Source organism: Rhinopithecus bieti, unplaced genomic scaffold, assembly GCF_001698545.2.
Source record: "Rhinopithecus bieti isolate Rb0 unplaced genomic scaffold, ASM169854v2 scaffold_74573, whole genome shotgun sequence".
NCBI classification, from domain to species: domain Eukaryota; kingdom Metazoa; phylum Chordata; class Mammalia; order Primates; family Cercopithecidae; genus Rhinopithecus; species Rhinopithecus bieti.
Window position 1 is genome coordinate 1,265,226 of NW_016828021.1, and position 27,111 is coordinate 1,292,336.

General features: G+C 37.5%; 1 protein-coding gene across 3 annotated transcripts in view; it reads left to right on the plus strand.

The window, feature by feature from the left end:
• Positions 1-5,768: 5,768 nt before the first annotated feature.
• The window catches only part of MITF (melanocyte inducing transcription factor), a 95,738-nt gene continuing 74,395 nt past the window's right edge, over positions 5,769-27,111 (plus strand). For 2 of the 3 annotated variants that reach the window (XM_017864191.1, XM_017864193.1), the window contains exons 1-2: positions 5,769-5,885; positions 18,781-19,030. In XM_017864191.1, the coding sequence (XP_017719680.1) occupies positions 5,830-5,885; positions 18,781-19,030 (306 nt within the window). In that variant the 5' untranslated portion in view covers positions 5,769-5,829. The remainder of the gene's footprint in view (positions 5,886-18,780; positions 19,031-27,111) is intronic. The other variant, XM_017864192.1, reaches the window with a different exon arrangement.

A 27,111-nucleotide genomic window follows, 5' to 3' on the forward strand; every position in this document is an offset into this window, starting at 1 on the left:
AGGAACAAGTATTTATTTTGAAATGAACACTGAGAGAATATCAAAGAGTTTAAGGTAAGGGATTAATCTGTTGCATTGATTATTATATTAATTGAAAGAGTCAAGCTAATATTTTACGTATTTTTGTTTGTTAACTGCTTAAAAAATCACTTTAGGCAGAATTTGAGATGCCTCTTTGTAGATTATATTTTATCCTCTGGACAGATTCTTTGAAACAGTTTTAAAACATTTAATTTTCCTTCTGAGTGTTTGTATAAACATCTTAACAGTTATTTAATAATGTTGGACTGCATCCCAATCAGGTTTACATGGGGTCATCTTAGTCTCTTATTTTCCTTTTCAACCTTGAAGGGCTTCCTTGGTTTCCAGGGACAATGAGCTGTCTTTGAGAGGATGCTGTAATATCACTGTTACAGGCAGATCTGTTCTTGGTAGGAGAAAAAAATAGAAACAGGATGAAAGAGATAAACGTGAGTGAGTGCTACTGCACAGTTATTTCTGCAAGTAGGTAGTCATTAAAAATTTTCTTCAGTCATGCTGTAATGGTTTCAAATTAGAGCTGCTGGACCAGTTCCTTGCAAATTTGTACCCCAATACTTTATCCATGTAAGTAAGTTGTGCTCAGCCTTTACAAGCTTGCAAATAAAGAGTATACAGTTGTATATCCCATTTATACCTATTGACTTTCTTCATAATTAATTAAATGCTACCCTGAAATTATACTTCATAGATCCTTCCTTATCTGACCTTTTTTCATTTTTGTCAGTCATTCATCCATTCTTCTTTCCTTCTATCCATCCATCTGTCCATCCATCCAGCAAATATTTGAGTACTTACTATGTGCCAGGCACTGAGAAAAAGGTAAGTACAAGGAACCTGTCCTTAAGAACACAGGACGAATAGATAAATGAAAGGATTACAAGTTGGATTAAGAGCTACAAAAGAAAGAAGCTTGCTTCAAGAGCACAAAAGAAAAGTAGATGTTTCTGCTTTCGGAAGGATGGTCTGGGAAGACCTCTCTGAGGAAGAAATGTAAGACCTGCAAAACTTCATCTGCCAGGTCAGGAGGGGCCAGGCCAGGGAAGGAGTTGCAGTGGAGGGAGAAGAGGGCTCTAGCATTCTGTCCTCCCTGCACCTTCTTCCCATTGGCATGTGCGTGTGAGTCTTGGGTTTCTCTGGAATGAACCCCTGGAAAGCAGAGCCTCTTGCATCTTCATCCTTGTCTTCCCCATGGCACTGAGAACAGTGCCTCTCACACACATGCTGGGAAAACTAATAAATGTTTGGATTAAAGGGCCTTTCGGTGGCATCTGGGTTTTCCCAGAACATGAGTGTGATGCCATGTGGAGAAAAGAGATGTGTGTGTTACCATTGAGAGTACTTTGTGAGTTTCATTACTACGTTGATGAAACTCTTTAATTACCCCACAATAAGGCTTTCATTGAACATTCCACATGGATATTTTAAAGAATTAAAATGTATGAGTAACTTCTTTATTCAACAAATAAAAGGAGCTTCCATTCTTGAGTATTTTCCTGCCACTCTTAAGAGACCATTTACATAGATAATATTATATATAGCTATATATATTATAATGTTATATTAGTGGTTTCTAGACTTGACTTCACTTTAGACCTCTATGAGAATCAGTTTTTAAAAACACAGAATTCCAAATCATACCGCTGCAGAATCTCACTCACTCATTTGTTTGGGGAAAGATCCTTGACCTTTATGTTTCTTAAATCTCCTGTATTTATTTTAAGGAAGTAGGGTAAGGAGAAGGCTCCTCAAGTGCTCCTGATAGGAAGACAGGTTTGGGAACCATTGGCTGGGATCATAATGAAACATTCCGAGACCAAGTAGATGCTTCTTAAATTGTGTGTAGTTCATGGGCCGATATAGGACCCGGCACATGGTAAGCTCTCAAGTGTTAGCTGTTGTGGGACTGGTGAGTGAAGTATGAGTTTACTGAAAAGAACAATGGCTATCAAAAGAAAGAATATAAGAAAATATGGTGTGGTTGGGGTGGGCAATAAAACATTTAATGCCTAAATAAAATAAGAAGAATTCTGAGCTGTGATAAAACAGTAACATTACTTTTCTTCAGCTAAGTCTTGGACAGGATAACAAGTAAAATCCCTTATCTCTTTTCTAACCCATTCAAAGTAGTGATTGAATTTTTCCTTCCAAAAAGATTCTGAAACCCAGTTTAGCTTCCAAGGAAAAAGTTGGCTGTCACTTGGATGGTTCATTATTTTAAATCCCATTTTAGTTAAGGTTCAGCTTTTAAAGGGTAAGAATTCTGATGACTGTAGTTGATTTACTGCAATTTAGGACAAAGAGTGGTACTTATTATTTCAGAAGCATTGGAATACAGGTGATGTTTTTATTCTGTATTCTGTGCTCAGTTTTTTTGATCTATTTTTTCCTCCCCAACTCCACTACAAATTCTTAGTCTGTGTTTAAACTTAGGATTTGGGTAACTCTCTCTTTCTCTCTTTTCCTCTGTGTGTGTGTGTGTGTGTGTGTGTGTGTGTGTGTGTGTGTGTTCATATGCATACATATATGTATACAAACTCAGGAAACACATCTGAGTAGTATAGATGTGCCCAAGACAGTTGCTTACACATTACATTGATTCATTTTAAAGATATTCATCAAGCCATGGACTGTTTATTCTACCAGGTTCTAGGGATACAACATTAAACCAAACGGACATGGTTCTTGATATCCAGAAGACATGCGTTTGTTAATTTGGGTGATGACTTGAGGGGTGGTATTTTAGTGCTGGGAAATGCAAGTAACATTTCATGAATTTTGTATATGGTGGCATGTGTTCATATTTAAGTCAATCTTTGGTCCATTTGCTGGTGGACATTTCATTGCTGTATCCAAGAAGATTCCCTTAGAACTGTAGTGTAAGCTAGATCTTTCTAAAGTACTGATGTAAATTGTCAATAGAAATATTTCTTGAGGTGATAGATTGTCCAACATAAAGTCAGGTGATGTTATTGGCTGATCCTGCCAGGGGAACATTTGGCACCACATTTTGTCCCCTTCAGGAATGGCTGGAACTGATACCATTGGTTTCGGGATCAACATTTGAGAACTCATGGAGGGTACAGGTTTTCCCTGTGTGTAAGCATGTGATAAATCAGAGTTTCAGTTCTAAAATGTACCCGAGTGCCTTGTAACTTTACTTAACTTTAAATAGTGCCTAAGGTGAGAGAGAGAATCTGTCCTGAACTTTTATTTATTTTATTTCATTAACATTTATTTTTAAGAGATGGGGTCTCACTCCGTTGCCCAGGCTGGTCTTGAACTCCTGGGCTTAAGCAAACCTCCCACCTCACCCTCCCAAGTAGCTAGGACTACAGGCATCTGCCACCATCCCTGGCTTGATTTTTTTAGAAAATAATCCCTTAAAGTTTCTGATATGGTTATTCCCTATCTTTTCTTTATTTCTTGCTCTTCTACTTTCTTGATTTTTCATTTGTTTTTTTCACTCTGTGTCATTTCCCTTGGTTCTCTGGATTGGTCAATATTAATCCAGGACAGGTAGCACTAACCATGATTGTAATTGTAAGAGGTTTTTTAAAAATTGAGCATTTGTTATGCATCAGAGACAATGCTGAACACATTACTTGTTATCTCTTTCAGTTCTAACAGTAACCACCTATGGGTAGTCACTTATTTCTTCTTTCTCAGGTGAAAGAACTGGGGCCCAGAAAGTTTAGTAAATTTGTACAAAGTCATAGAATTCGTGAGTGGTGAGATTTGAACCTGGATAAGTAAACATCAGAATCCATGTTCTTGATTTCCATGCCAAACTGTGCCAGAGGCAGGAAAAGAGAGGTGGGATAGGTTAGTAAGAGAAATAGGGTAACATCTTAATCATCTGTTTACCCCAGAACCCGGCATAGTACCTGGCATGTAGAAAGTGCTCAATGACTGCTGTTGATGAATTTTCTCCTCTAATCCTATTTACTGGTCCTTAGTTTTACAAGCAATTTGCCCGCTCTTCTCCACTTTGCACATCCCCCCTTCCCATGAGCTACCATCACCTCCTATCAGGACTATTGCAGTAGCTAACTCTGCCAGTCTTCCAGTTGGCTGTCAACATAGCAGCCAGGGAGACCTTTCTAAAAACTCAAGTCTGAGCTCATCACTCTCCTGCTTGCCATCTCTCAGTGGTTTCTTGTTCATCTTGAAACAGAATCAGTGACCTTTCCCTGGGCTACCAGATCCTTCATGGTCTGGCCCTGGTCACTGTGTAGGTCTCACGAGCACCATGCTTTTCCCTCATACTATGTCCTTCAGTGATAGTGAGTCTGCCTGCCAACTTTCCACCTCATAGTTTTTACATATGTTGTTACTGCTGCCTGGAAAGCTTTTCTTCTATACTCCTCCTCTCCCCAACTCAGATCTCAGACCAGAAGTCCCTGCCTAAGGAAAGCCTTTCCTGACTCTTAAATTTTAACTTTTTCACCTCTCTGCAGCAGTTATGACATTTTTCATTATATATTTATGTGATTAATATGTGTTTCCCACTAGACTGTAAACTCCACAAATTTACACAATGCCTGGGACACAGTTGGTGTTCCATAAATATTTATTGAACAAAAGAAAGAAAGAAAGAATAAAATGAGCAGAGAATAAACAGAACCAGAAATAGTTTGGCTGAGACTCCTGGCTAGATATTTCCTAGTTTTACAGGGAAGTTAAAAAAAAAAAAAGATAATTTCATTATGTCATGTAATTTGAGTTTGATTATGGCTGAAAGAGGTTGCATTATTTTCCAACCATTTACTCTGGAGATAAATGTAGGCACAGAGAGGTGAAGTAACTTGCCCAGTGTATGCAGCTAGTCAGTGTCAGATGTCTTTGTTATGACCTTTGAATTGTGTGTAGGGAGAAACATACATATAATATTATCATAACTCTGTAGGGCATCTTTGGTGCACTGCGTCCTGTAGGAGCTCCATAAATATTTGACAATATTGATGTTGTCATGTCTGCATTTTAAAGTGTTTTTGAGAACATGTATTGCTGTTTTTTCTTGTATACCAATGTGTTCAGAATTAGATTGGATGACAATCTTAAGAATCCACAGTTTATGGCCTAACAAGTTGTGTGTTCTGAAAGATGGTGGCCATAATTAGAAGCAGTTTGTGTTTTACTTCCACCAGTACCGGGCAAGGACAACCCTCCTAATATTCTTGGGGTCTGAGGGTAAGGAATGCTGTTTTGGATCTCTAGCCTGTCAGCAAGAAGGGCATATTCAATTATCAAGCTCCAAAAATGCCTGCGCACAGATGCAAAACACCTAGAGCTGTGTGATGAGTTGATGCCCGAGATCTCCCAAACTGAGAGGGCACACAAGCAGTTCCACAGTCCTCCCTCTTAGATTCTGTGACTCCAGTAAGTGTTAACAATTCACTGGTATGTGAAATTACCTCTCCTTTTAAGTTCTCTAATAATGTGCAGTCTCTGCAAGCCTCAGCCAGTACCCGAGCTGGGTAAGGCCAAATAAGCTTCCCGAGGTGCTTGCCTGGCTGCTGGGCTGCCTCCCTGGCTGTGCCTGGGTACTTGAGTAGCCCCCTTTGTGGTGTGAGGCAGCATTTTTGTCCTGCAGGTACAGTAGGTACTGGATTAAACAGGTCTGCTGTTGCAGACAGACATCAGGCACCGTTCTAGCACAGAGCTGTGTTTGGATTGGAGTTTCCAGGGCCTTATCAGGAGCCACCCCTAGTGACACAGCCAGTGCCAGAACTAACTTTGACTTTCACTCTTCGCCAAGGGCTTGCAGAACACCTTAAAGGAAAAAAGATGGAGGCGCTTAGAGTTCAGATGTTCATGCCATGCTCCTTTGAAAGCTTATATCTGTAAGTGAAGTTTTATTCTGAAAATAATCCCGGGACCACTTAAGAGGAGCAGTTTTTTTCCTTTTTAAGGGGGAGGATAGAGGACGAGAAGGTTTTATTGGGAGTTAAAAATACTGAAGCTGTTACTTCTGACTGGCTTTAATCAGCTTCAGCTGTAACCTCTGGTAGGTGGCTATGACAAGGATAACAACTAATTTGGGGGTGGGTGTGGTAGTGATAGATAGAAATGCTAACCCAATATCTTTGCCCTCTCCTTTAAAACTGAATGCTAGTCTTAAGTTAATAATGACAGAAATACCCTGACTGCTTGAAAAAGCTGAGTTAGAGCAGAGCTTGATTTATGATTGCAAGATAGACTGCAGCCCAGCTTTGTTATGAATAAAACAGGATTTTCTTCAGGAAAACAGTGTGCTTAATACAGTAGTATCATTTGTCAAAACTCTCCCATTGTAAACACTTCGAATTTTGGGGTTTTCCCCACGACCTTTTTTTTTTCTTCCCCTCCACCCGACTGTGAATGGTACGTTGCATTAATGAACATTCCTCTGTTGATTTCTTGTATTGTTTGAGACCTTTTTTTTCTTCCCCCCCCGACTGTGAAATGTAACAGTTGCATTAATGAACATCCTCTTTGCATTCTTGTATTATTTGATTTTTTTTTCTTGGAGGGGAAACAGACATCCACATATCAGAATTGTCTGCCTGGCATATAAATGTAGAACAAGTTTAAAAAATGGCAATTTCAAAGAAATATTAAAATGGAGAAAAACTAAACAGAGGATAGTTCCCCCCACCTCCTTTAACATTTACTTTCACTGTTAGGTGATAAGATTTGAAAACAATACTGAAAGCTGTGTCCCCAAGTGAATAGGCATTCAAGCAAATCAACTTATGCAAAAGCCACCTCTGGAGCTTAATAATTATTTACTGAACGTTCCTGGGTCATGGGAGAGGTTCTGATTAAGTCAGAAAGGCATTATGTTCAGCAGCTTGTGAAGGTGTGTTTAAAGACAGCAAGAATAATGGAAAAATACTAGATGTAACAGATCTATTTTAGAATTTGATTCTTAAATATATATATATATATTTACCATAAGTTTAAGTGTGGGTTAAAGTTCATCATTTTCAGTGGATACATCTTTAAAAGGTCTTATAAAAGGTAGTTTTAGAAATGATTTCTAATTTCTCGAGCTCCTATTTCTGCTGTAGTTTGTTTTAATGGATACTTCAGATTTTTTTCATTCTTTATGTCATTATAACAGCTTAATTACTCATCTCTATAAAATGTTAGAGCATTTTATGAACAAAGTATATGTAATTATGTGTTTAAAATGTCACTATGCTAGAAATGTTATAAATGTTTGCCTTATAAATGAGATGCTAGCTGGGGCGATGATGTCTACTCTTTGTGATTCATTCTCTACAAGAATATACTCTATAACTTACTAATTTTTTTAATATTAATAATGAATGGCGTGAACAAATGAAACTTGCTATTCTGATGCAACGTAAGAACAGTAGTAATGTCAAACCTGAATTTACAGCCAAATTAATTCTTAATTTTGAATTTCATTTTTTTAGTTAACTAATGTGTTTGTCATAAGAGCATGCTTTCCTTATACACTCTCAGAATGAAATTCTTCACAAACATGTTTGACAAAACTTGTTCACTGAGTTATTGCCCATTAACTTTTCTGTGCGTGTTCTTTTAGGAGGGCACACACTGTTAATTAATTGCTTTGTATTTTCCTCTAGGAAAGAAAAGGAACATGATAGTAGAAGGCAGCATTCTAGAATTTTGGCTCCCTAGAAAGTAACTTGTCAGCTTTGACTAATTTTTAGATATTAACATGTTCAGAGGATATCATTTCAGGAATTAAAACACAGACTTAGAAGAATTCATTGCCTAACTTTCACTCATTGTCCACATAGTTTGTGGGAACCATGCTAAGTTTTGTACTTGTATTAACACATTTAATTTTCACAACTGCTCTATGAAGAAGATACTTCTTTCCACCCCCATTTTGCAGCTGAGAAAACTGAGGCTTGGATAGGTGAAAAACCATGCCCAAGTCATACAGCTAAGAAATGACAGGACTAGGAATTTGACCCAGGGATCTTGTCTCCAGGGCTTAGTGCTATTATCTGTTGTGGTCTGTGGATTTTCACTTAAGATACTAAATGAATCAATATTTCTTCCTCTAGCGGGTTTCTCCTTTCCCCAGATTTCTGAATTACCAAACTATAACTCATTTGAGCTTTTGAGGGGCCATGATTGGTCCCGATGCCATGGTTTTTGTCTATCAGGTGTATTTCCCTGAGTCCAATTCACTATTGATTATAAGACAGGCATTGGCTGGGCATGGTGGCTCATGCCTGTAATCCCAGCACTTTGGGAGGCCAAGGCAGGTGGATCATGAGGTCAGGAGTTCGAGATCAGCCTTGCCAACATGGTGAAACCCCGTCTCTACTGAAAATACAAAAATTAGCTGGGCATGGTGGCACGTGCCTATAATCCCAGCTACTCGGGGGGCTGAGAAAGGAGAATTGCTTGAACCTGGGAGGTGGAGGCTGCAGTAAGCTGAGATCGCACCACTGTACTCCAGTCTGGGCGACAGAGGCAAGACTCCATCTCAAAAAGAAAAAAAAGACAGCTATTTGGGGGAGAAAGAAACTCTACTAAAATATATTCATTGAGTATATGATCTCTTCTGACTTGGGAAATCTTAACATGTGGAGGGGAAGTTCCTCTTAGAATTAAGGAACTGCAGTAGATCCCTAGAGCCCAGAGTTCTCCATCTCTGGATGATTCAAGCAAATGGTTTGAATAAGGGTGCACCAACTCTAAGGTTCTAGTATTATTTGATTCTATGAAGTAGAGTATTTGTTAGAAGATAGACACCAACTTTACCCACTGAACAAATATTTATTTTGTTCTACTATGTGCTGGGGAAACAATATGTGAATAAAACATGTAATAAAATTGTAATCTCTGCCCTTCTGGAGCAGATTGGACCAGGTTATGGAGGACCAGGCACATACCAGTTTCATACCTGAATCTGGCCCTCGTTCTCATGGTTCAGGATGGCTTCTGAAGCTCCAGCCAGTGCAGCCAGATTACAGGAGACATGGCAGCAGAGGATTTAGAGAAGGGGATCATTTGAAGGAGATTTTCTGCAGCTGATTCTGATACTCAGCCATGTTTGGAAATGAATACTGAAACATTCAAGATCACCTGTTTGTTGAGTAGGTGAGCTGGGACATGAGCCCACATACATCTCTCATTCTTAGGCCAGAACACTTTCCTCCATGTCTGACAAGATTCACATTCTATTCCCCACCTCCAGTCAGCCTGACCAGAGGTCTGAAAAGCCCTTCTGATACTGAATTCAGTGTTTTCGATGGAATCAAATGGGAAGGACTACTCACTCCTGCCAAATGGGCTATGACACCACCCAAAAACATCTCTCCATAAACTGCCCATGGCTTTTTGTGGGTACAGCACAACTGCTTTGTCATAAACAAAAGGAACCGATAGGCTGAATCTATAGGAACTGCCTCCCCCTCAGGAGGTACTATGAAGTGGGTCGTATGAAGCCCCTCCCCCTTGTATGACCGCTTCACAGCACCTCCCACCCCACGTCCTTCTCCAGCTGAGGATCCCACAGTCTCCTAAGATGTAAAATTTAAGTTATGTTGAAGTGGACTCTTATGTAGAACTCCAGAAAACAGTTTCGGTGGTGTTCTTGGGGTTGTCTTAGAAGACTCCTGAAGATCTTTGTTCTTTCCTATTTTTCTTCACCTAGAACCAGCATGGAGATGTATATATTTGATCTTTAATTTATGTTATGCTGTAGTACAGTTGCCATAGTCAGTTGTATTTGAATTAATTTAAAAAAAAGCAAGAAAAAAAACCAGTCTGTTTCACCACAAAAAGAAATTCTTAAGAATGTTTTGAAGGTGCCACCAACTGCACAAATCAGAGTTGATAAATGGATATATATACACACACCCACATGTATGTATATATGTGTATATATGTGTGTATATGTGTGTGTGTATATATGTGTATATATGTGTATGTGTGTATATATATATATATATATTTTGGAGACGGAATCTCACTCTGTCACCAGGCTGGAGTGCAGTGGCAGGATATCAGCTCATTGCAACCTCCGCCTCCTGGGTTCAACTGATTCTCCTGCCTCAGCCTCCCAAGTAGCTATGACTACAGGCATGCATCATCACGGCCAGCTAAATTTTGTATTTTTAGTAGAGACGGGGTTTCACCATGTTGGCCAGGATGGTCTCAATCTCTCGATCTCATGATCCGCCCGCCTGGAGATATATATGTATATATATATAATGGCAGTCTGGGTGTCTAACATTTCAGAATGACTGGCACTTCTGATTTCTACTTAAATCTAATTGGCAAAACTTAGCATGTAGCCTGTCTAGCTCTGGAAAGCTGGGAAATGCTATGGGTGGGAGTGTGCCTAGCCAAAACAACAGAAAATAGGAAAATAGATGGGTGCTAGGTTTTATGAATTGTAGGTCTTAGGCTGAAACTTTGACTTTTTCCCCAGTATACTGATATTTTTTTAAATGTTACAAAACCAGCTGTAGTATCCCAGGGTACATCAAACTGACTTAAGAAAATATGAAGTTTGGCCCTTGTGAAGTCATTGTCCAGGGTTAGTCCAGGGCTATCATGACTTCAGGGATGGTTTGATACAGATGCTCAATGTCATATAAACACTGGCTCCTTCTTTCTTTGTTCTTCCTTCTCCTTAGTCCTCTGTTCTTTCTTTACTGTTTTCTCCAGTTTGGCTTTCTTCTCAGATAGATCCAGGAAGTTCCAGATTTATATCCTACCAGCTTTTCAAACCTTAGTTTAAAGAGAGTCATTTTAACCTAATGGTTTCCGTTAAAGGCATAGGAATGACTCTTACTTGATTGTCTTGGGGTACAAGCACATTCCTGGGTTAGTCTTTGTGACCAGAAGGATGGATTTCCTGATTGACCACGGTCGTACTTCCATGTCTGGAGGTAGTGGCAACACCATAACCTCATGAACTGAAAGTGAAGGAGGCTGGTTCTTCAAGGTTAAATCAGGTACTTTACCAAACAAGTGGGACAGGATGCTGGGTAGCCATAAATGCCATGTGGCCACCATAAATCATTACTGCTATGTGTAAGGTTGCCTCTTAAACCATGACAGGTGCACCCATTCACTGCTCCTTAGATTACAATTTGTACTTTTGTCTTGATTTCAACACAATGTTGGAAACTTTGCATCTTGGTCGACGTGTGCTAGACATGAGGTAATTGTTAAGTGATGGTGGTCTAAGGCTTTTGAATTTTCTCTGATCTGTTATAATGTCTAGAAAAACAGCCAGAGCATGCCCTGTGATTGGGACAATTATTTGAGTACAAATATAAGGGCTTTCTACCTTTAAAAAGTTCCTTCCAGTTCCTTTCACATTCATGAATGAATTCTGTCATTAGTTTGTCATTGTGTTGGATTTTAAAATTGCTTTTCTTTTAAAATACTCTCAGTGGAGCACCTTGCCATGCCATATTAATTACTTTAAGGGATGAATTTTTCAAAGCCCTTTAAAACATGGCAGTTAGATGTGAATAGGATTCCATAGTTGGACAGAGTAAGCAAGAATTCTAGAGTACAGTCTAGTGAAAGGAAGCTCGATATGAAAAACAGAAAACTTGAGTGTGGGGCACTTCAACTTTATCTGCTTTATAAACTTTCAATGGTCTGGCTCTCAGAGGTGATTTCCTTGAAAGGAATTGAGTGTTAAGAGTGTGCCAACCCATAGTGGCATCTGCGGAAAATGGAGATCAGTCGTGGTCATAAAATGAGGAAATGGCAAAATTCATATCTTTAGTTTAAAATATCTTTTAGTAAGAACTTGATATTCCTCTTAGTTGGAGTATACAGAAGTGGGAAACACTTTGGTAATAAATAAATAAATAAATAAATAAATAAATAAACAAACATATAAATAAATAAAAATCTGCTGATGAAAATTGCCTGGAAGAGCATTGTCCATATATTACAAAGGTCTCTAAACATTTTTGATCCTTCTTCCTAGTTAATTTCTTTCAAGAAAACCTTCTCAACACATTTTAATTTGATTTATGAGTTACGTACATGTGCCACTATACTAATATATTATACAACATGTACAAAAATAAAAAATAAAAATGATAATATAAAATGTATATGAAGAAATGTTTTCGTTTTTTTCTTCCTGCAAGCAGGTTGCCATTTTGGTATGGATTTTGGGGAATACTGATATATTTGGAACCTTATTAAGGTTCTCCTTGATTTTTATCTAATCAGTCATTGAGATTAGTCTTTCCTGGTACCTATTGAAGGTCCAGCTTAAAAAAATATGGAGAATCCTGAATGGATATGAAACATCTCCCATTTTTATCAGCGAATTGAGGTCTCAGTGTTAGAAAGAAAACACTTCCGATTTTAACTTATATATGATTGGTGGTTCTTAATTTTTAGAATGCTTTTCTCCCTGTGTACTGTGAAATGTGCAAAGCTCTGGAGATAGGAGCATTGTCCAGTTAGGACACCATGATATCCTACATGTCTAGCAGCACCTGGCCTTTAGAAAGCATTCGCATGGGGCATGCAGGCTGTGTTTTGTAAGCCTTTGTATTTTAGCTATGCTGGAGACCTGGAGTATTTATTATCTAAGCTGCTCATGTTACCCCCGAAAAGGTGGAATCTTGGCAGATCTTGATTTCTTTTTCTTGATGACTAAAACCCAAGTTAGGTGTTGACAGAAGTCCAGAAGACCTCAGTGTGAAGCCAAACTCTGATATCTGGTACTTTCACATTTACATGGGTTACACTCCCAGCTATTTTAAGTACAAGGGATGATATAGTTTCTTATTAGTATTTTCTTCCACCGTACATGGTGAAAAAGTCATCCTGAATCACTTTGGAAGGAATGGGAAGTTTGAGATAACAGAAGTACCAGTCACTCTGAAATGTTAGACACCCAGACAACCATTTACAAAAAATATAGCCATTTACCAACTCTGATTTGTGCAGTTGCTGGCACTTTCAGTTGATTGTTAAGAATTTCTTTTTGCTGGTGGAACAGACTGGATGGGGGCAGTTCTTGTAGATTCAACCTATCAGTTCCTTTCATTTATGATGAAGTGGTTGTGCTGTACCCATAAAGGGCCGTTGGAAGTTTCTCGATAGATATTTTTGTTTGGTCTCATAGCCTATTTGGCAGGAGTAAGTGGTCTTTCTCCTTCTATCCCATCCAACATGTTGCATTCAGTATCAGGACTCTTCAGACCTCTGGGAAGGCTGATTGGAGGTGAGAAATGGAATGCAAATTTTCTCAGACAAGGAAGAAAGTATTCTGGTCTAAGAATTAGAGATTTGGGTTCATGTTCCAGCTCTCCTACTATGCAGACAAATGATCCTGGGTATTTTACTATTAGTTTCCAAACATTGGAATCAGTCAAGTGTCAGAATTCGGCTGCAGAATTTTTGTAGACCTATTGATTCCTGGGACTTACCTAAACGAATCAGAATTTCCAGGAATGAGGCTGGGCATTTTTATTTGAGACAAAGTTCTCAGCTAATTTTGTTTTTTTCAGCTAACCGTTTGCATTTTGAAACCCCTGTAGCTTAACCCATCCATGACCTAGGTTTCTCCTTTGCACAGGAGGTTAATACTATTGAACCTTCCTGTGTCTCCACTGTGTATGTGAATATCAACCACCGTGCTTCCTGGACATAAATAAATTGCAAACGATTACTAGGGTTTGAGCTCTATCAGTGCAAACGAATACTAGGCTTTGAGCTCTATCAACCAAATGACTATAATGAAGATTATTTTTTACTGAAGAAAAATGCTACAATTCCTACTTTATGGCTCATGAGAGATTTGCAGAATAAATTTTCTCTCTCCATCCCTGCAAAAGTTTTTTGAGTTCTCTCATTTAAATGGATATTGCCTAAACTTTACAAGACATAAATTCTGTGGTCCAAACTTGCACATAGGCATATAACAAGTAGATTCCTTGTATCCAAAAGAAGAAGCATGTTCGTGGTTTAATACTATTATTTTACCACTGATTTTGAACCGTGTTCCAATTTATTGGACCGTGTTTCAGTCATTGTGCTAAGCTTTTATATCTATTAAAATTTTAATCCTCACCACAGTGCTGAGAGGCAGATGTATTGCGAAGTGCAGAGATAGACTAACTGGGCCACAGTCAAAGGTTACTGCACAGCAGAGCTGGACTCTGCCTGAGGAGTGGAAGAAAGGAAATGCAAGGAAAAGTATAACATTCCTTTAGCGTCTCTAGGTTTCTACTGATGACCAGAGAACTGCCTTAGAGGACTGTGATATTGAGACCAAAGACCAGTCCCTTTGAGACAGTAAAAGAACACTGGCATCACTGTCAAAGGTGAGGGGTGGGTAGACAGATGTTTGGATGCTGGAGCATTGAATTTAATGGAATTTCTGATATTGTTAGGTGGCTGACGAAGACAGTAGAATAAACTATTGGGATTTAGGAATATGTCAGATAGTTCAAAGCCCATGTCCAAAATACCTATACCATCATAGAGAAGAGGGAGGCTCTGAAGGTTAAGAATGTAAATTCCGCCATAGAGGTAGGAACTCAGGTCACATTTAGTGGCCATCTGTTTTCTGTATACCTCCAGCCACTGTGCTGAGCACTTTAATTTAGTGAACATTAACTGACCCAATCCCTGCAGCACGTTAAAATGCTGGGTTTTGGAAAAGCCCAGAGGGGTCAAGTGGCTCATTAAAGGTCATGCAGCTCAGCAGTGACTGAGCTAGCACTTGAGTCCAATCGGTGGCCCTCCTCCTTGAGCCATTGCTGACAAATTCCCGGTTCTCAGCAGAGTTGTGTGCCTGGCTTCAGCGATGCCGGTACACGCCAGTTAAGTCATTTGTCCCTCTGCCCATCGGCTTTCAAAGGGTGCTTTCTGATGGTGAGATGCCCACCTTCCCACGTGGAACTCGATCAGAGTTCTGTAATCTAGGTAATTGACTTAATTTTAAGGCATCTCAGAAGAATTATGTGACTGTGGCTTTAAACTCTATGAGATTAGAAACCAGGTATTCCCAGCACCTGGCAATAACTATTTGTTGAATAAATGACCTTTACATAATCTGATTAAAAGGAATCAGACTCATGGAATTAGGATTATCTAGCAAAGATTCAGCTTCATGGCCTGGGATGAGTTCAGTTAGCTTTTTGAAATACATTTGGACATCTCTCCTTGTGTATCATTAGTAGCTTCAGCATCGTGTCCTCGTTTTAAAAAATAAGCATTGTTGCCATTCGTAATGTTCTCACATAAACCTCGATTTGGAGCTTAAGACATTATGCTCACTTGTCCTCCTAACATTGTGACATGCAGATATCCTCATTTTTGTCTAGAAGGTGATAATTGCAGATTCAGTTACTTCTAAGAGAAAGGGATGTTTAGAAGATTGAGAGCAAAGCTGAGAATCTGGGAGTCATCTTTAACAATGTGGAAATATCCCACAGGGAGTGTGTGCCATGAGGCAACTCTAATGCTTCCTTTGCACTTTTGATTTTTTGGGGGGAAGATTTATTAAAACACTGTCAATTAACTGAGCTGTGCTATATTTATATAAATACAAAAATATATTTGCTATATTTTTTAGCGGGGTTTCTTTTTACTTATGCTGGTCTACTTCATACATATGTATTTTTTTCAGACAGGATATTTCAGAAAATGCTTTAAATGATATTGTTGTCGACTTTCACGTATGAAGACTTAGTGCGGTTGATAACTAGAAATTTTAATTTAAGATGTCTTAAGAATGCTTTACTGTTAATTGAAAGGATTTCTTCCCTCAGTATCACAGCCAATGACTCGTCTTGAGCAGCTAATTAGTGCGATTATTCCACAGCTGCATTTGCTACAGCACAAAGGTTTGCTTCTGTTTTTATCAAAAGGATCAGTCTCTCTGGGAATGTTTTAACCTGACAGGCTTTGAATAGTAAGGCCGCTTATTTATTTATTTATTTATTTTAAAATAACTGTTCCCCCCCGCTTCCCTCCGCCATCCGCCATGCCCCTCATCACAGCTCTCCTTCTTTTCTTGGCTCAGGAAGGTGCATTTGAGCTTTGAATACATACTCTAAAGTGAGAAAATACAGTTTTAAAATGCTCTTTTAGTAGAGCTGTATCAAGTGAATAGATTATTTTAAGTGAGTTAGAATAACGGCCAGGTGCCCTTAATATGTGGATGAGTGCATGATATTAAATAATAAGCAAGGTATTAACATTGTTCAATTTGTATGTGTCTGTAGAAAATGTAGGAAAACATGAAGGAAAGAGGGTTTGTGTTTTCTGGAATGCTGAGCACTTCCAAGTTTGCCAATATACTGGATACAGTCACCACTTTCCCATCGTATTGTCAAAATGTTGTCTATGTTGGATTCTGTCTCCTTTCTTCTAGCCAAATGGTGATTTCGATCACTCAAGTCCTTTCTTCATGTTCTTAAATTAGTGTCTAGAGGCATATATTCTGCCACTGAAAAAATACTATGACTTCTTTATAGTTGAGGGGAGTAAAATGATAGAAAGATAAATTTACCTGTAATTCTATTCTCACCCTGGCAACTATGATTATCTTTGTACATTCCCTACTAATCATTTTGCATTCTTGTGTACATGCATATACCATACTTATTTTAAATTAGAATGTAAATATACTTTTGAATCCTACTTTTCAATTCCCTCTTGTTACCTACATGTCCCACTTTGTTCTGTAGTTGCACAATTAAAAAAATAGGTAATATTTTATTGACTTCATGTATGATAATGTATTTAACCATTCTCATATTGTGGGACAAATTTTTGATTATTCACGTATTTTGCAATTTGTAAACAGTCTTGTAATATCAATTTTTGCACATTTAAGTTATTTACTTAGGAAAATTGTCCATCACATTTCTGAATCAAATTGCATGAACAATTTTTAGCTTTTTGATAACGTTGTTAAGCTGTTTTAATATATACCAGCAATGGTGTAGAGTAACATTATTCTTACGCTTTTTCTTGTCATGGACAGTTTATTTTAAAAATTTAAAAAAATTAAAAAAATAAGAACTTTGGATCTTACCTTAAATGCTATTTTGTATCTGGCTTTTCTAAGTTCATTATATTGTGTAGTTTTATTCAAATCAGTAAATATATTTTTACACCAGTTTTAATGGTTGCATCATGTTACGTTATGATTTTCTGACAATATACTGAACCAATTTCCTGTTGTGAAAATAAGCGAACTGTTAAATTGTTATTGTGTAGTTTTTCTGGGATAGCGTGAGGGTAAAACCAACACTTCTTCATCCCCTAGCATGTTTTGTTACCTTCAGAGCCTGAAGGTTCCTGCCTTTAAGGAGTTCATTAGGATGGTCAATGATATTTAAGGCTTTATTTTGCCTTTTATTAGAAGGTAAAAGATAATACTGGAGTTTATGCTTAAAGAAGGAGGTTCAAAGTACAAATACTTACCTTGAAGCATGACTTTCTCAAGAGTGAATATTTTCTCAAATGTTCCTTTTCTTCTGTCCCAGATGCCAAGGTTTTGAACTGTTGACCTAAACACAGACATTAATATACACATGTGTGTGTATATATATGTATATATGTATATGTTAATATATATGTGTGTGTGTATATATATATAGAGAGAGAGAGGTAAACAATGAAACATTTTCTAGCTATAATAATAGTGACAGCAAACATTTGTTGAGCCAGTACTACATGGTACTCATTGTACTAGGGGATTTATGTGCCTTGTTTTATTTAATCCCCCAAAATTCCTAGGAAGTAGGGCTTTAAAATATACACGATGCAATAGAAATTTTAAAAGAACACCTCCCACCTTTATAAATGGTAAGTGGGTAAAAAAAACTCCTGTTTTCTTTCTTTTCCAGATACTAAGGCAGAGAGAGGTTTAATAACTTGATGTCATAAAACTGGCAAGATAAGTTATCAAAACCATATTTAGGAAAATTAGGAAGCCTTTTCTTTTGATTTGTGAGTAGGCTTTCAGAATTTTAAACCATTTTGGGTAGAGTATGTGCCAAAACCATTAGAAGTAGTCCTCATGGGGAACACACGGAGAGCGCATAGTAACATAGTAGAGGGCATGCCAAGGTGAATCAGAAGAAAAGACGGCACAAAGAAAACCAGACAGAGAAGTATTGGTTTGTCAGACCAGCTCGTCTTCTGCCCCTTTGCCGAAAGACTGAGGTCGAGTTCAGTGTTAACTTTCTGGCCCAAACGCTTCCTTCATTAATTATTTTTACTTATTGTATCTTAGAAAAGTTTCCTCTTGGCAAAACTCACCTTTTCTTTAATCAATTTTTGTTAGTAAACATTTTAGGCATCTTCAAAGAACTTAGATAACATGTAGGAGTAGTTATTTGGTTAGATTCAGTTGTACAAAAAAGCAAATCAAGCAATTTATTTTTAAATGTGAAAATTTGGGTGCCATTAAGATGCTTTGCTTCTTGGCAGTGCATATGGCGGCGCTATATTTGGTGGTGATGAGTAGTGTGCAGCATAAAATAAAAAAAAAAAGATAAGCCGCCTGATAAAAATGCCTAGATGCAATCAAGCTGACTTATTTTAATTCAACTACTAATGACTTAAATCCTGTCACCTCTTGATTTTCAATTATGTGGAGTACCATTCTGTGACTTGATTATATTTGCACAGACTCATTTTATAGTTTGATGCAATTTAGGATACCCCAAAGTGCAAACGAAGGGTCTCATTAGGAAACTAAATGTTGTATGCCTTTTGGTTTTCCCACAGCAGTTCCGCGGAGCATCCTGGGGCCTCCAAGCCTCCGATAAGCTCCTCCAGTATGACATCACGCATCTTGCTACGCCAGCAACTCATGCGTGAGCAGATGCAGGAGCAGGAGCGCAGGGAGCAGCAGCAGAAGCTGCAGGCGGCCCAATTCATGCAACAGAGAGTGCCCGTGAGTCAGACACCAGCCATAAACGTCAGTGTGCCCACCACCCTTCCCTCTGCCACCCAGGTGCCGATGGAAGTCCTTAAGGTACGTTGAGTGTCGCTCTCGTTCGTTGGACTAAACTCTTCCATTTTCCATTTGCTAGGTATTTTGTTTATCTGAGTGTGTATTTCGTTAGACTGATCCATCAGAATTATACTTGAAAACTCCAACTCCCTTAATTCCTACATGGCTTTATATTTTAAAAGAAGGTTGCAAATACATTGTAACTGTAATGGTACAATTCAATAAATGGTGGGAGTCAATGTTCCATGAGAAACTGCAAGTGGGAATACCTGTTTGTCGTAATGACATCTTTCTTTGGGAAAGTTTCAAAACAAGAGTTATCTGAGATGGGCCTCTTCTAATAACTTGTGTATCTTAAATATTTTTTTCTTAAATGCCTTCCATAGCCACTCTTTAATTTTCTTTTTATTTAGTATGTAATATTGGTTGTAGAATTTAACTCTTTTAGAAAGCTCTTCACATACAAGATTGAAGAAGAGCTTTCTGCGCTTTAATAACCAGACTGCATAATCCTTTTACTGCAGTGAGTTGTCTGCTTTGGGTCTCTTTGATTTCTTGCTAGAGTAGAAACTGCAGGAGCTTGTTAGCATCATTCGATTAGGGACATATAGCTTCCTAATTACTAAGGAAAATTGTAACAAGTCTAAGAATAGAATTCCATCTCACACATGTGTCTTCCACATCACATAGGGAGATATTCCTTGTTTAAGAATAAACATTTCAGTTCTTAAATATGACTGATTCAAGGAAAGTTAAAAGGAAAGTAGGAGAACTTCCTTATTTTTAATTTATTTTATTTTATTTTATTACCTGCTCACCTAATTCTGGAAAGTCTCAAGTGTTACTGTTCATTAAACAATGTGAACTTTACAGACCGGTGATTCGTTATTGGTTTTTGGATTCATTCATGTGCACAGAAAAAAACGTCTCCCATTATTTAAAGTTTACTATTAAAGTAAATAGAGAGATGATGTGTTATAATTAGGAATCAATCCGTGAACCTTACCAGGAAGTAGGAAAGAGATTGTTTAAAAAACAAATCAAGAGTCAATTATTTTTTATTTGCAAAGACTTAAACTGTAGTGATGAAATAATGGAACTCAGATGAAGAAACCAACTGAAATTGGGTTAGGGAAAAAAGATCCGAATAGTTTAACATAAAGTTTTACTCTAATGTGATTGTTTGAAATTCTGGATATTGCCATAGTTAATGGATTTTTTACTCTTTTTTTTTTTTTTTTTTTACCCCTCAGTTAACTCAAGGTTTTCCCTCTGGAATAGATGATGCATTGAATCTTTCTGTTCTGCTTGGGTGAATATTGATGTGATCACTATTTAAGCTTTTATAGATTTAAGAATTATTTAAGATTTAAGTTGTTATCTCATGCCTGCAGGGGTGACATTTATTGTGTATACCTTAGGTTATTTAAAATTGTATGAATTAAATAGTAACAAAATATGGAGAAATATGTCTATTTTATACATCATAATAGTTTACCTTTTTAATCTGAAGGGCAAATTTTAGAAGAGTTGACATGGATTTGGGCTAGTAGTGGTTTATATCCAACTGAAGGTAGTGTTTGATACTATGTTAAAGAATATTTATTAAAATCAGTATTCCTGTTAAGGCAGCTACAACTGATAGAGAGGAAATTACCCAAATGAAACTGTGTTGAAACATCATTTCCAGATTATCTTAAAAATGAGCATAGTTTCTAAATGTTTTGTCATTATAAATATATTATTTTTGAAAATGATTAAAATTAAAACCTACATTAAGTTGTTTGAATAACATACCAATATTTTTATATGTTGCTGTGTCCTGGTGACACTGGATTGATACAGCCCCTAACTTATGTACGCCAGAAAAATGTCCAAAGTGAAAGCACAAATAAATTGTTACAACTGGATGACATACTCTAACTAAAAATAAGAATTAGGTAAATTTCTCTTTTATACTGGATATAGTTCATGTCTACTTAACTTCTGCTTTTTTATACTTCAGTTATAAAAACTAGTAAACTATGTCATATAAATAAAAATAAAGAATTATTGCCATAGCTATATGATTAGGTTTGATAGCTATTTAGACAAATTTTAGTATTCTTAAATGAAGAAACAAATAAGAATACATGATTTCATTAAGACAATATTTTAAGAAAATCATTTTTTTTTAAAGAGAATATCATATAAGTGATTGCTTCAGATACTTAAAGACTTAGGACTTCATAAAATAGTTGGCTTATTTTCAAAATTTTGTGTATAAAAGTATTACGACACATTACAGAAAGGTAACTAAGAGAAAGGTGTTTTTTTCTTTTTTATAGTTTTTTAAATCATAAGCATAGTTTTATGAAGTAAGTGGTTAATAGTAAAACAGTTAATATGCTTCATCTTGGACCATTTATTTCTCCATGAATATGTATTTCCAAAGAATGGTAATATCAAGTATACTAATTGAGTGTATTATGATACAAATCATACTGAATAAATATTTTCTCATAGTATACCCTGAGTAAATTTATTTAATTTTTAAAGGTTTAAATTGCTAAAACAGAACGTGCCTGCTTCTCAGTGGAGGTAGATGTATACAATTAGTCACACTTGCATGCACTAGAGAATCTGGTTAAATCTCTCCATCTCCCAAGTTGTTTGTAAGAACCTGAGAGAAGAAAGGTCATAGTTTAGTTTTCATACACACACCAAGTTAAGTTACCCACATTCTACTATCTGGATGAATGACTGATATCGAAAAGCTAAAGCAGTGTTTTCAGGTTAGTCCCTTTCTTTGGCAGAGTTAAATTTAAAATATGAAGCTTTATAAAGCATGTTTAAAAATTATTGACATCTGGTAAACTTAGGACTAGTCAGATTTTGGGTTAGAGGTCAAAAATCTGCATCACTCATTCCTCAACATATGGTTATTGTGCAGTGAGTAAGTTCATGAATTTCTGTAGGATTAGCCTCTAGTTTCTATATTGATTTAATAATATATGAATTTTCCTTCATATTGATTTTCATTTGGGGGACATGGAATCATGAGTCTTATTGCTGTAGATTTACATAGTAAAGATATTCTCCAAGTTTTTTAAGAACAACCTTACCCAACTGGGTATTGTAATTTAAGGATGCTCTTTTACCATAAATTAACCAACACCTGGAGTGCATAATGCATTTTTTTTTTTGTAATGGTGAACACACCCTGTAATTTGAATTGTGAATTAACAAAAAGTCTTCAAGAACCATTAATGGAATCAGTTTCTTCCACAAGTGAGTTTTGCTGGCATGCAAGTCATACACACCTGAAGTTTGAAATTTGATGTAGCTTTTTTCAAACAAAAACAGAGTAACAGGGGACAGACCTACAGATGAATTCAGCCTTACAGCTAAAGCATCACGGTACAAACCACCAAGTTAATCATTTGCGTAGTCACCCACTATCTGTTTTCATGGTTTTGTCTCTCTGACTTTGATGAATTATAAAAGCACTGGTCGCTCTTATCCTGGACTGAGAAGTTCATCAGAATTTCTTCCCCTACTACCTTCCCAACATGGGCTCTGACGGTTGAAAGCTTGAAAACATAGTTTACAGTTTGAAAATGTTTCTCTGTTCAGAAATCTGAAGGGAGTTGCCAAGGATTCCTCACTACCTCTCTCTTTCCCTCCCTTCCTTTCACCTTGAAATTTGCAATTTTGAAGGCAAAGTCAAAGTCTTCTCTGGAACGGATTGTCCATTGAATTTTCTGTTCTGCTTAAGAGAAAGGTTACATGAATTTTAAAAGAAAAGATTCTTTTATTACTTTTGGGCATTTCTTAAGTACTTTGAAGGAATTTATTTTTAAATTTTTCCTTTTCTCCAAATCATCTCAAGATTTGCACAAATTGCTCTGTAATTAGTGATGATGCTTGCTGTTTGTCAAATACAGAAACACTTTTTCTGGGACCCTCTACATTGTAAACTAAATTTACGTGGGCGTTTATTTGGTGGTTATCTCATCAAAGTTTCCTCTCATTTGGATTGAGATTCTAGCGAGGTGGGCTGGAAGTCCTGCTCCTTGTCACCCTCTTCCAACAACTGACACTCCGTATTTCAATAGTGAGGGGAAGGGTTAATGATTGAACTACTGGTCTTTCGCTGTAAATTATGAAATCTGCATGGAGTAGAATTTTCAAGGTGTAATTTATTTTTTAGGTATAACACAGAAACATAAAAATATCTGTGGAGTTGGTGGATTGGTGGGCTACACATTGGCAGAAGGGACTTCTCCCACAAACTACCCTTATATTTTGTTTCTGATTTATTTAGCCAGGAATACAGACCCTAAATAGCATCATGGTGGCTGCAAGAAGCCAGAACAGATGTGGTGTGTCTCGGATCAACTTGCCTTGGTCCCCTCAGTTAGGGGATCTGTTGCTAGAGGTGTTATTCTCATAAGATGAAGACCTACTATGTCTGAGATTTCTTCTAATAGCATAGTCCAGTCACACATGGACCAGCATATACTTATATCCCCGGTAGTGTGACTTACACAAACAACCTGTCAGCCTTGATTTCAGGGATCGTTTATAAACATTAGTGTCCTTTTGTTTTTGCATCAATGTTGGTGTCTGCAAGGATACATCCTCATTCAGGGGGAGAAAGGGACTCAGATTTCAGGTCAACAAACAGCTCTTCGTCCTCCCAGAAACTTCATTTCCCTTCAGAATCTGAATCATTCAGTGTCACACATAAGGTAATTTTCTCTCTCTTTAAAACTCATGTTATTGATTTTTTTTAATTGCAGACAATACTTGTTAACTTTTAACAGATTTAAACAATGCAGCAGAATAATTCAATATGAATCTTACCCTGCCTACCACTGCCTCCCTTCTATAATGTTCCCTGGAAGGAACTACTGTTAACAGTTTAGGGTACAGCCTTCCTATTATTTTCTGTTTTCTAACCCTACCATCAGTTGCCTTGTATAGAAGCAAGGTCTGAAGAAATATATTAGGCAGTTTTTATCAGGTAGACATAAACCCTTTAGTTTTCTTTGTTCATGTTTTAAAATGGAACAAAAGAAATATAATTTATTTTCCTTCTGGGCTGTCTCTATCTTTGAGAATCCTGCTTCAAGGTCCAATCTTCCCTAGGTGCAGTGAGGACTTCTCACCCTGTGTCTTGAGAGCAGTTTAATTGGTTCAGTATGTAAGTATGTACCAGCTTGCACGGCACTGAGTGGCAGCCCCTTTGCTTCCCAGGCTGCTTTATGAACACTTGCAGGTGAGGATTTAGTGATCTCAGGGCTGGCACAAGAAAGTGCTCCATAGAGTTGTCTTATTTGGTAAAGTCAAACTTAACACAGGCTCAGTAGTGCAAGAATTACAATAAGTGCGAGAATCACATTAAGTGCTTGTGGATTAATGTTGGACTTGGTTTTTCTGTCCGTACTGCTTTTAGTAGCTAGTAATGAAATGCTGGCTGAAGAAAGTCCTCTGCTTAAATTTTTAGGTTTTATCTACTTAAAAGAGCAGATCCATGAGACCAACTATCTGAAACAAAATATTCTGCCTTTACACAACTAAGCCTATGAATTAATCCCAGTTTCTGGAAGCACTGGAACTTCAGCTCTAATTACATGTTTATTGGGCAGTATTGGCACAAAATGGAAATGATTTCTGCCTTTATGACCACAAGGGCATTTTCACGTAACTGAGGGGTACAACAGAATCCAGGTTTTGTACAGCAGAATCTGGGTTTGATTTCATCAGGTTGTGGATAGGGTCTGATGTACCTGGTGGACACTTGACTAGTAGCTAGTAATGAAATGCTGGCTGACATGCAGCATGGCACTCTCTCTTTAAGTAGGAGAATCTTTGCCATCTTCTCCATGAGCCCCTTTGCAGTCACTGAATTCATCCTGTGTGTTTCCATGAGAAGAGACACCTGTTAGGCTCCTCCTCATTTTCTCCTGTTAGAGGAGGCTATATTAATAGGTGCAGTCTCCTTTCATTTACACAGTTCTCATAATTCCATACTGCTGGAGGTGAAGGCAGTATCATAAGGAAAATATTAAGGTCTGGGACCTAGAAGTGAGGGCTAAAAATTGGAGTGGGCCTAGTGTCATCTGGCTCTGAATGGTAAATTTCTTTTTTAATGTCATGAGACCAGTAGAGCGTGCATCCTCAACAGGGGTGAAGTCACTCCCCACAAGGAGGACAAAACTGGATTGTTGGAGGGCAAAAAAGTATTCGATGTTATTTGTAAACCTCCAAAGTCATGGTACATAAACCAATAAACAGTATATGTGTCTTCTAAAATTTCATGGTGATAGGGATGAAGGAGAAGCAATTAGGGGAAAAATGTCTAAAAAGGCTTTTTATTGGGATGCTAATGAATAAAAGATTGAGAAACATTCCTCCAGGGGAACCAGCATCTTTCCCAATTCTTTTGTGTTTTGTTTAGGGACCATTTATGGAGGCTCCTATGGATGTGACGCTTATATTCTGTCTGATCTGTGTCTCCCCAGGTGAACTGTTACGAGAACAATCACGATCAGCATGTGCCAGCATTGAACTTTACCTGTATTGACTCATTTAATGCCACCATTGCTCTGTGAGGTAGTTATTATTAGCACCCCATTTCACAGATGCAGCAACTGTCACAGAGGGGTCAACTAGGTCATCAGAAAGTCACCCAAGTAGATGGTGCAGTCAGGATTTGAACTCATGTAGATGAACTCCATGGTCCACTAGTGGTAGTACCGCTCCTGGAGGGAATGACCTGAGAAATGTTAGGAGGGAGAGTTAGCAATGTTCAGCCTCTCAAATGACACGGTAGCTTGGGGCTTGTAGCAAATGTTTACTACAGAGCTTCAATCCATAGCTTAAACTTTTATAGGAATTACTAATGTGAATGTGACACTACCTGAAGCACCTTGGAGGAGGAAAGGCAATTGTGCCTCCTTGACAACCTGGACATTAATTATAAGGTGAATTGGATGGTGGGATGAACACTTCATGTCTTTTAGCTCATTTATTGTTTTAGTAACCTTAGGAAACAAGTAGGATAATCCTCATTTTCCAGATAGGGAAACTGAGGCTTAGAGAGATTATCACTGGTCCCTGGTTACATAGACTCCACACACTACCTTATTTGCTTATAACCACACATCCTACTGTAAGGACATGCTCTAAACATTTCTGAAGAATCATCAGTAACAGAATATATAAGAGCAAAATGGGAAGTCAAAGAGAAACTACAGAGGAGTCTCACAGGCTTAACAGAAAGATACATGAACTTAAGCATTTGAATTAGTCAGGGGCTTCCCTATTGAATAGTTAAAATATCGTCATGAGTCTCCACTGTATGCCAGATGAAAGAACTGGATGTGTTTTTATTATATAAAAGGACTTACTGGCCACATTGTCCCCCATGGTAATTTATGCCTTATTGATAATCATCATTATGGGTTAAAAAGCACTACAATGAAAGTTTCTGTAACAACATCCAAAAATCATAACTCAAGTCAATTATATTCTAAAGATCTTGGTGGTCCATGCTATTACAATTCATATGCTGAGTATTTCACTAATATATTTGCATTGTTTTAGATGATTTTTGAAATAATGCAGTAGACTCGATATCAATTTTCTTCTGAAATTATGGTTGCATTTTGGTTTTTCCTTCCCCACACACCTTGCAATATTAGAGCTCTTGCCATATTTTAGCACTTAACAACTGGAACTTCAGTTCTGGTTGTTTTTCTATTTGCTTTTAAGTAAATGTCAGTGGTGATAAATCTTATATTATTATATTGAAAAGGTCATGAGTCTCCTTCACGAATATTACCTATTTAATCCCAACAATTAAAGGAAGGACTTAGCTTTGAAAGACCACTTACTTTAAAAGAGTCTTCAATAAGCACACTTTTGAACAGAGATTGTGGACATGTGTAAGCAAAATCTAATTTTAACTTTGTTCTACTAAAATCAGTGGGTGTGATCTGTGTTAAAAATATGTAAATCAGTACAGTGGCTTCACCCAAGGTTATAACCGCAATCAGTACTAGAATATTGGCTCTCGCCCTGAATGTGTCTCTTTTTATTGACTTCTTTGAGGA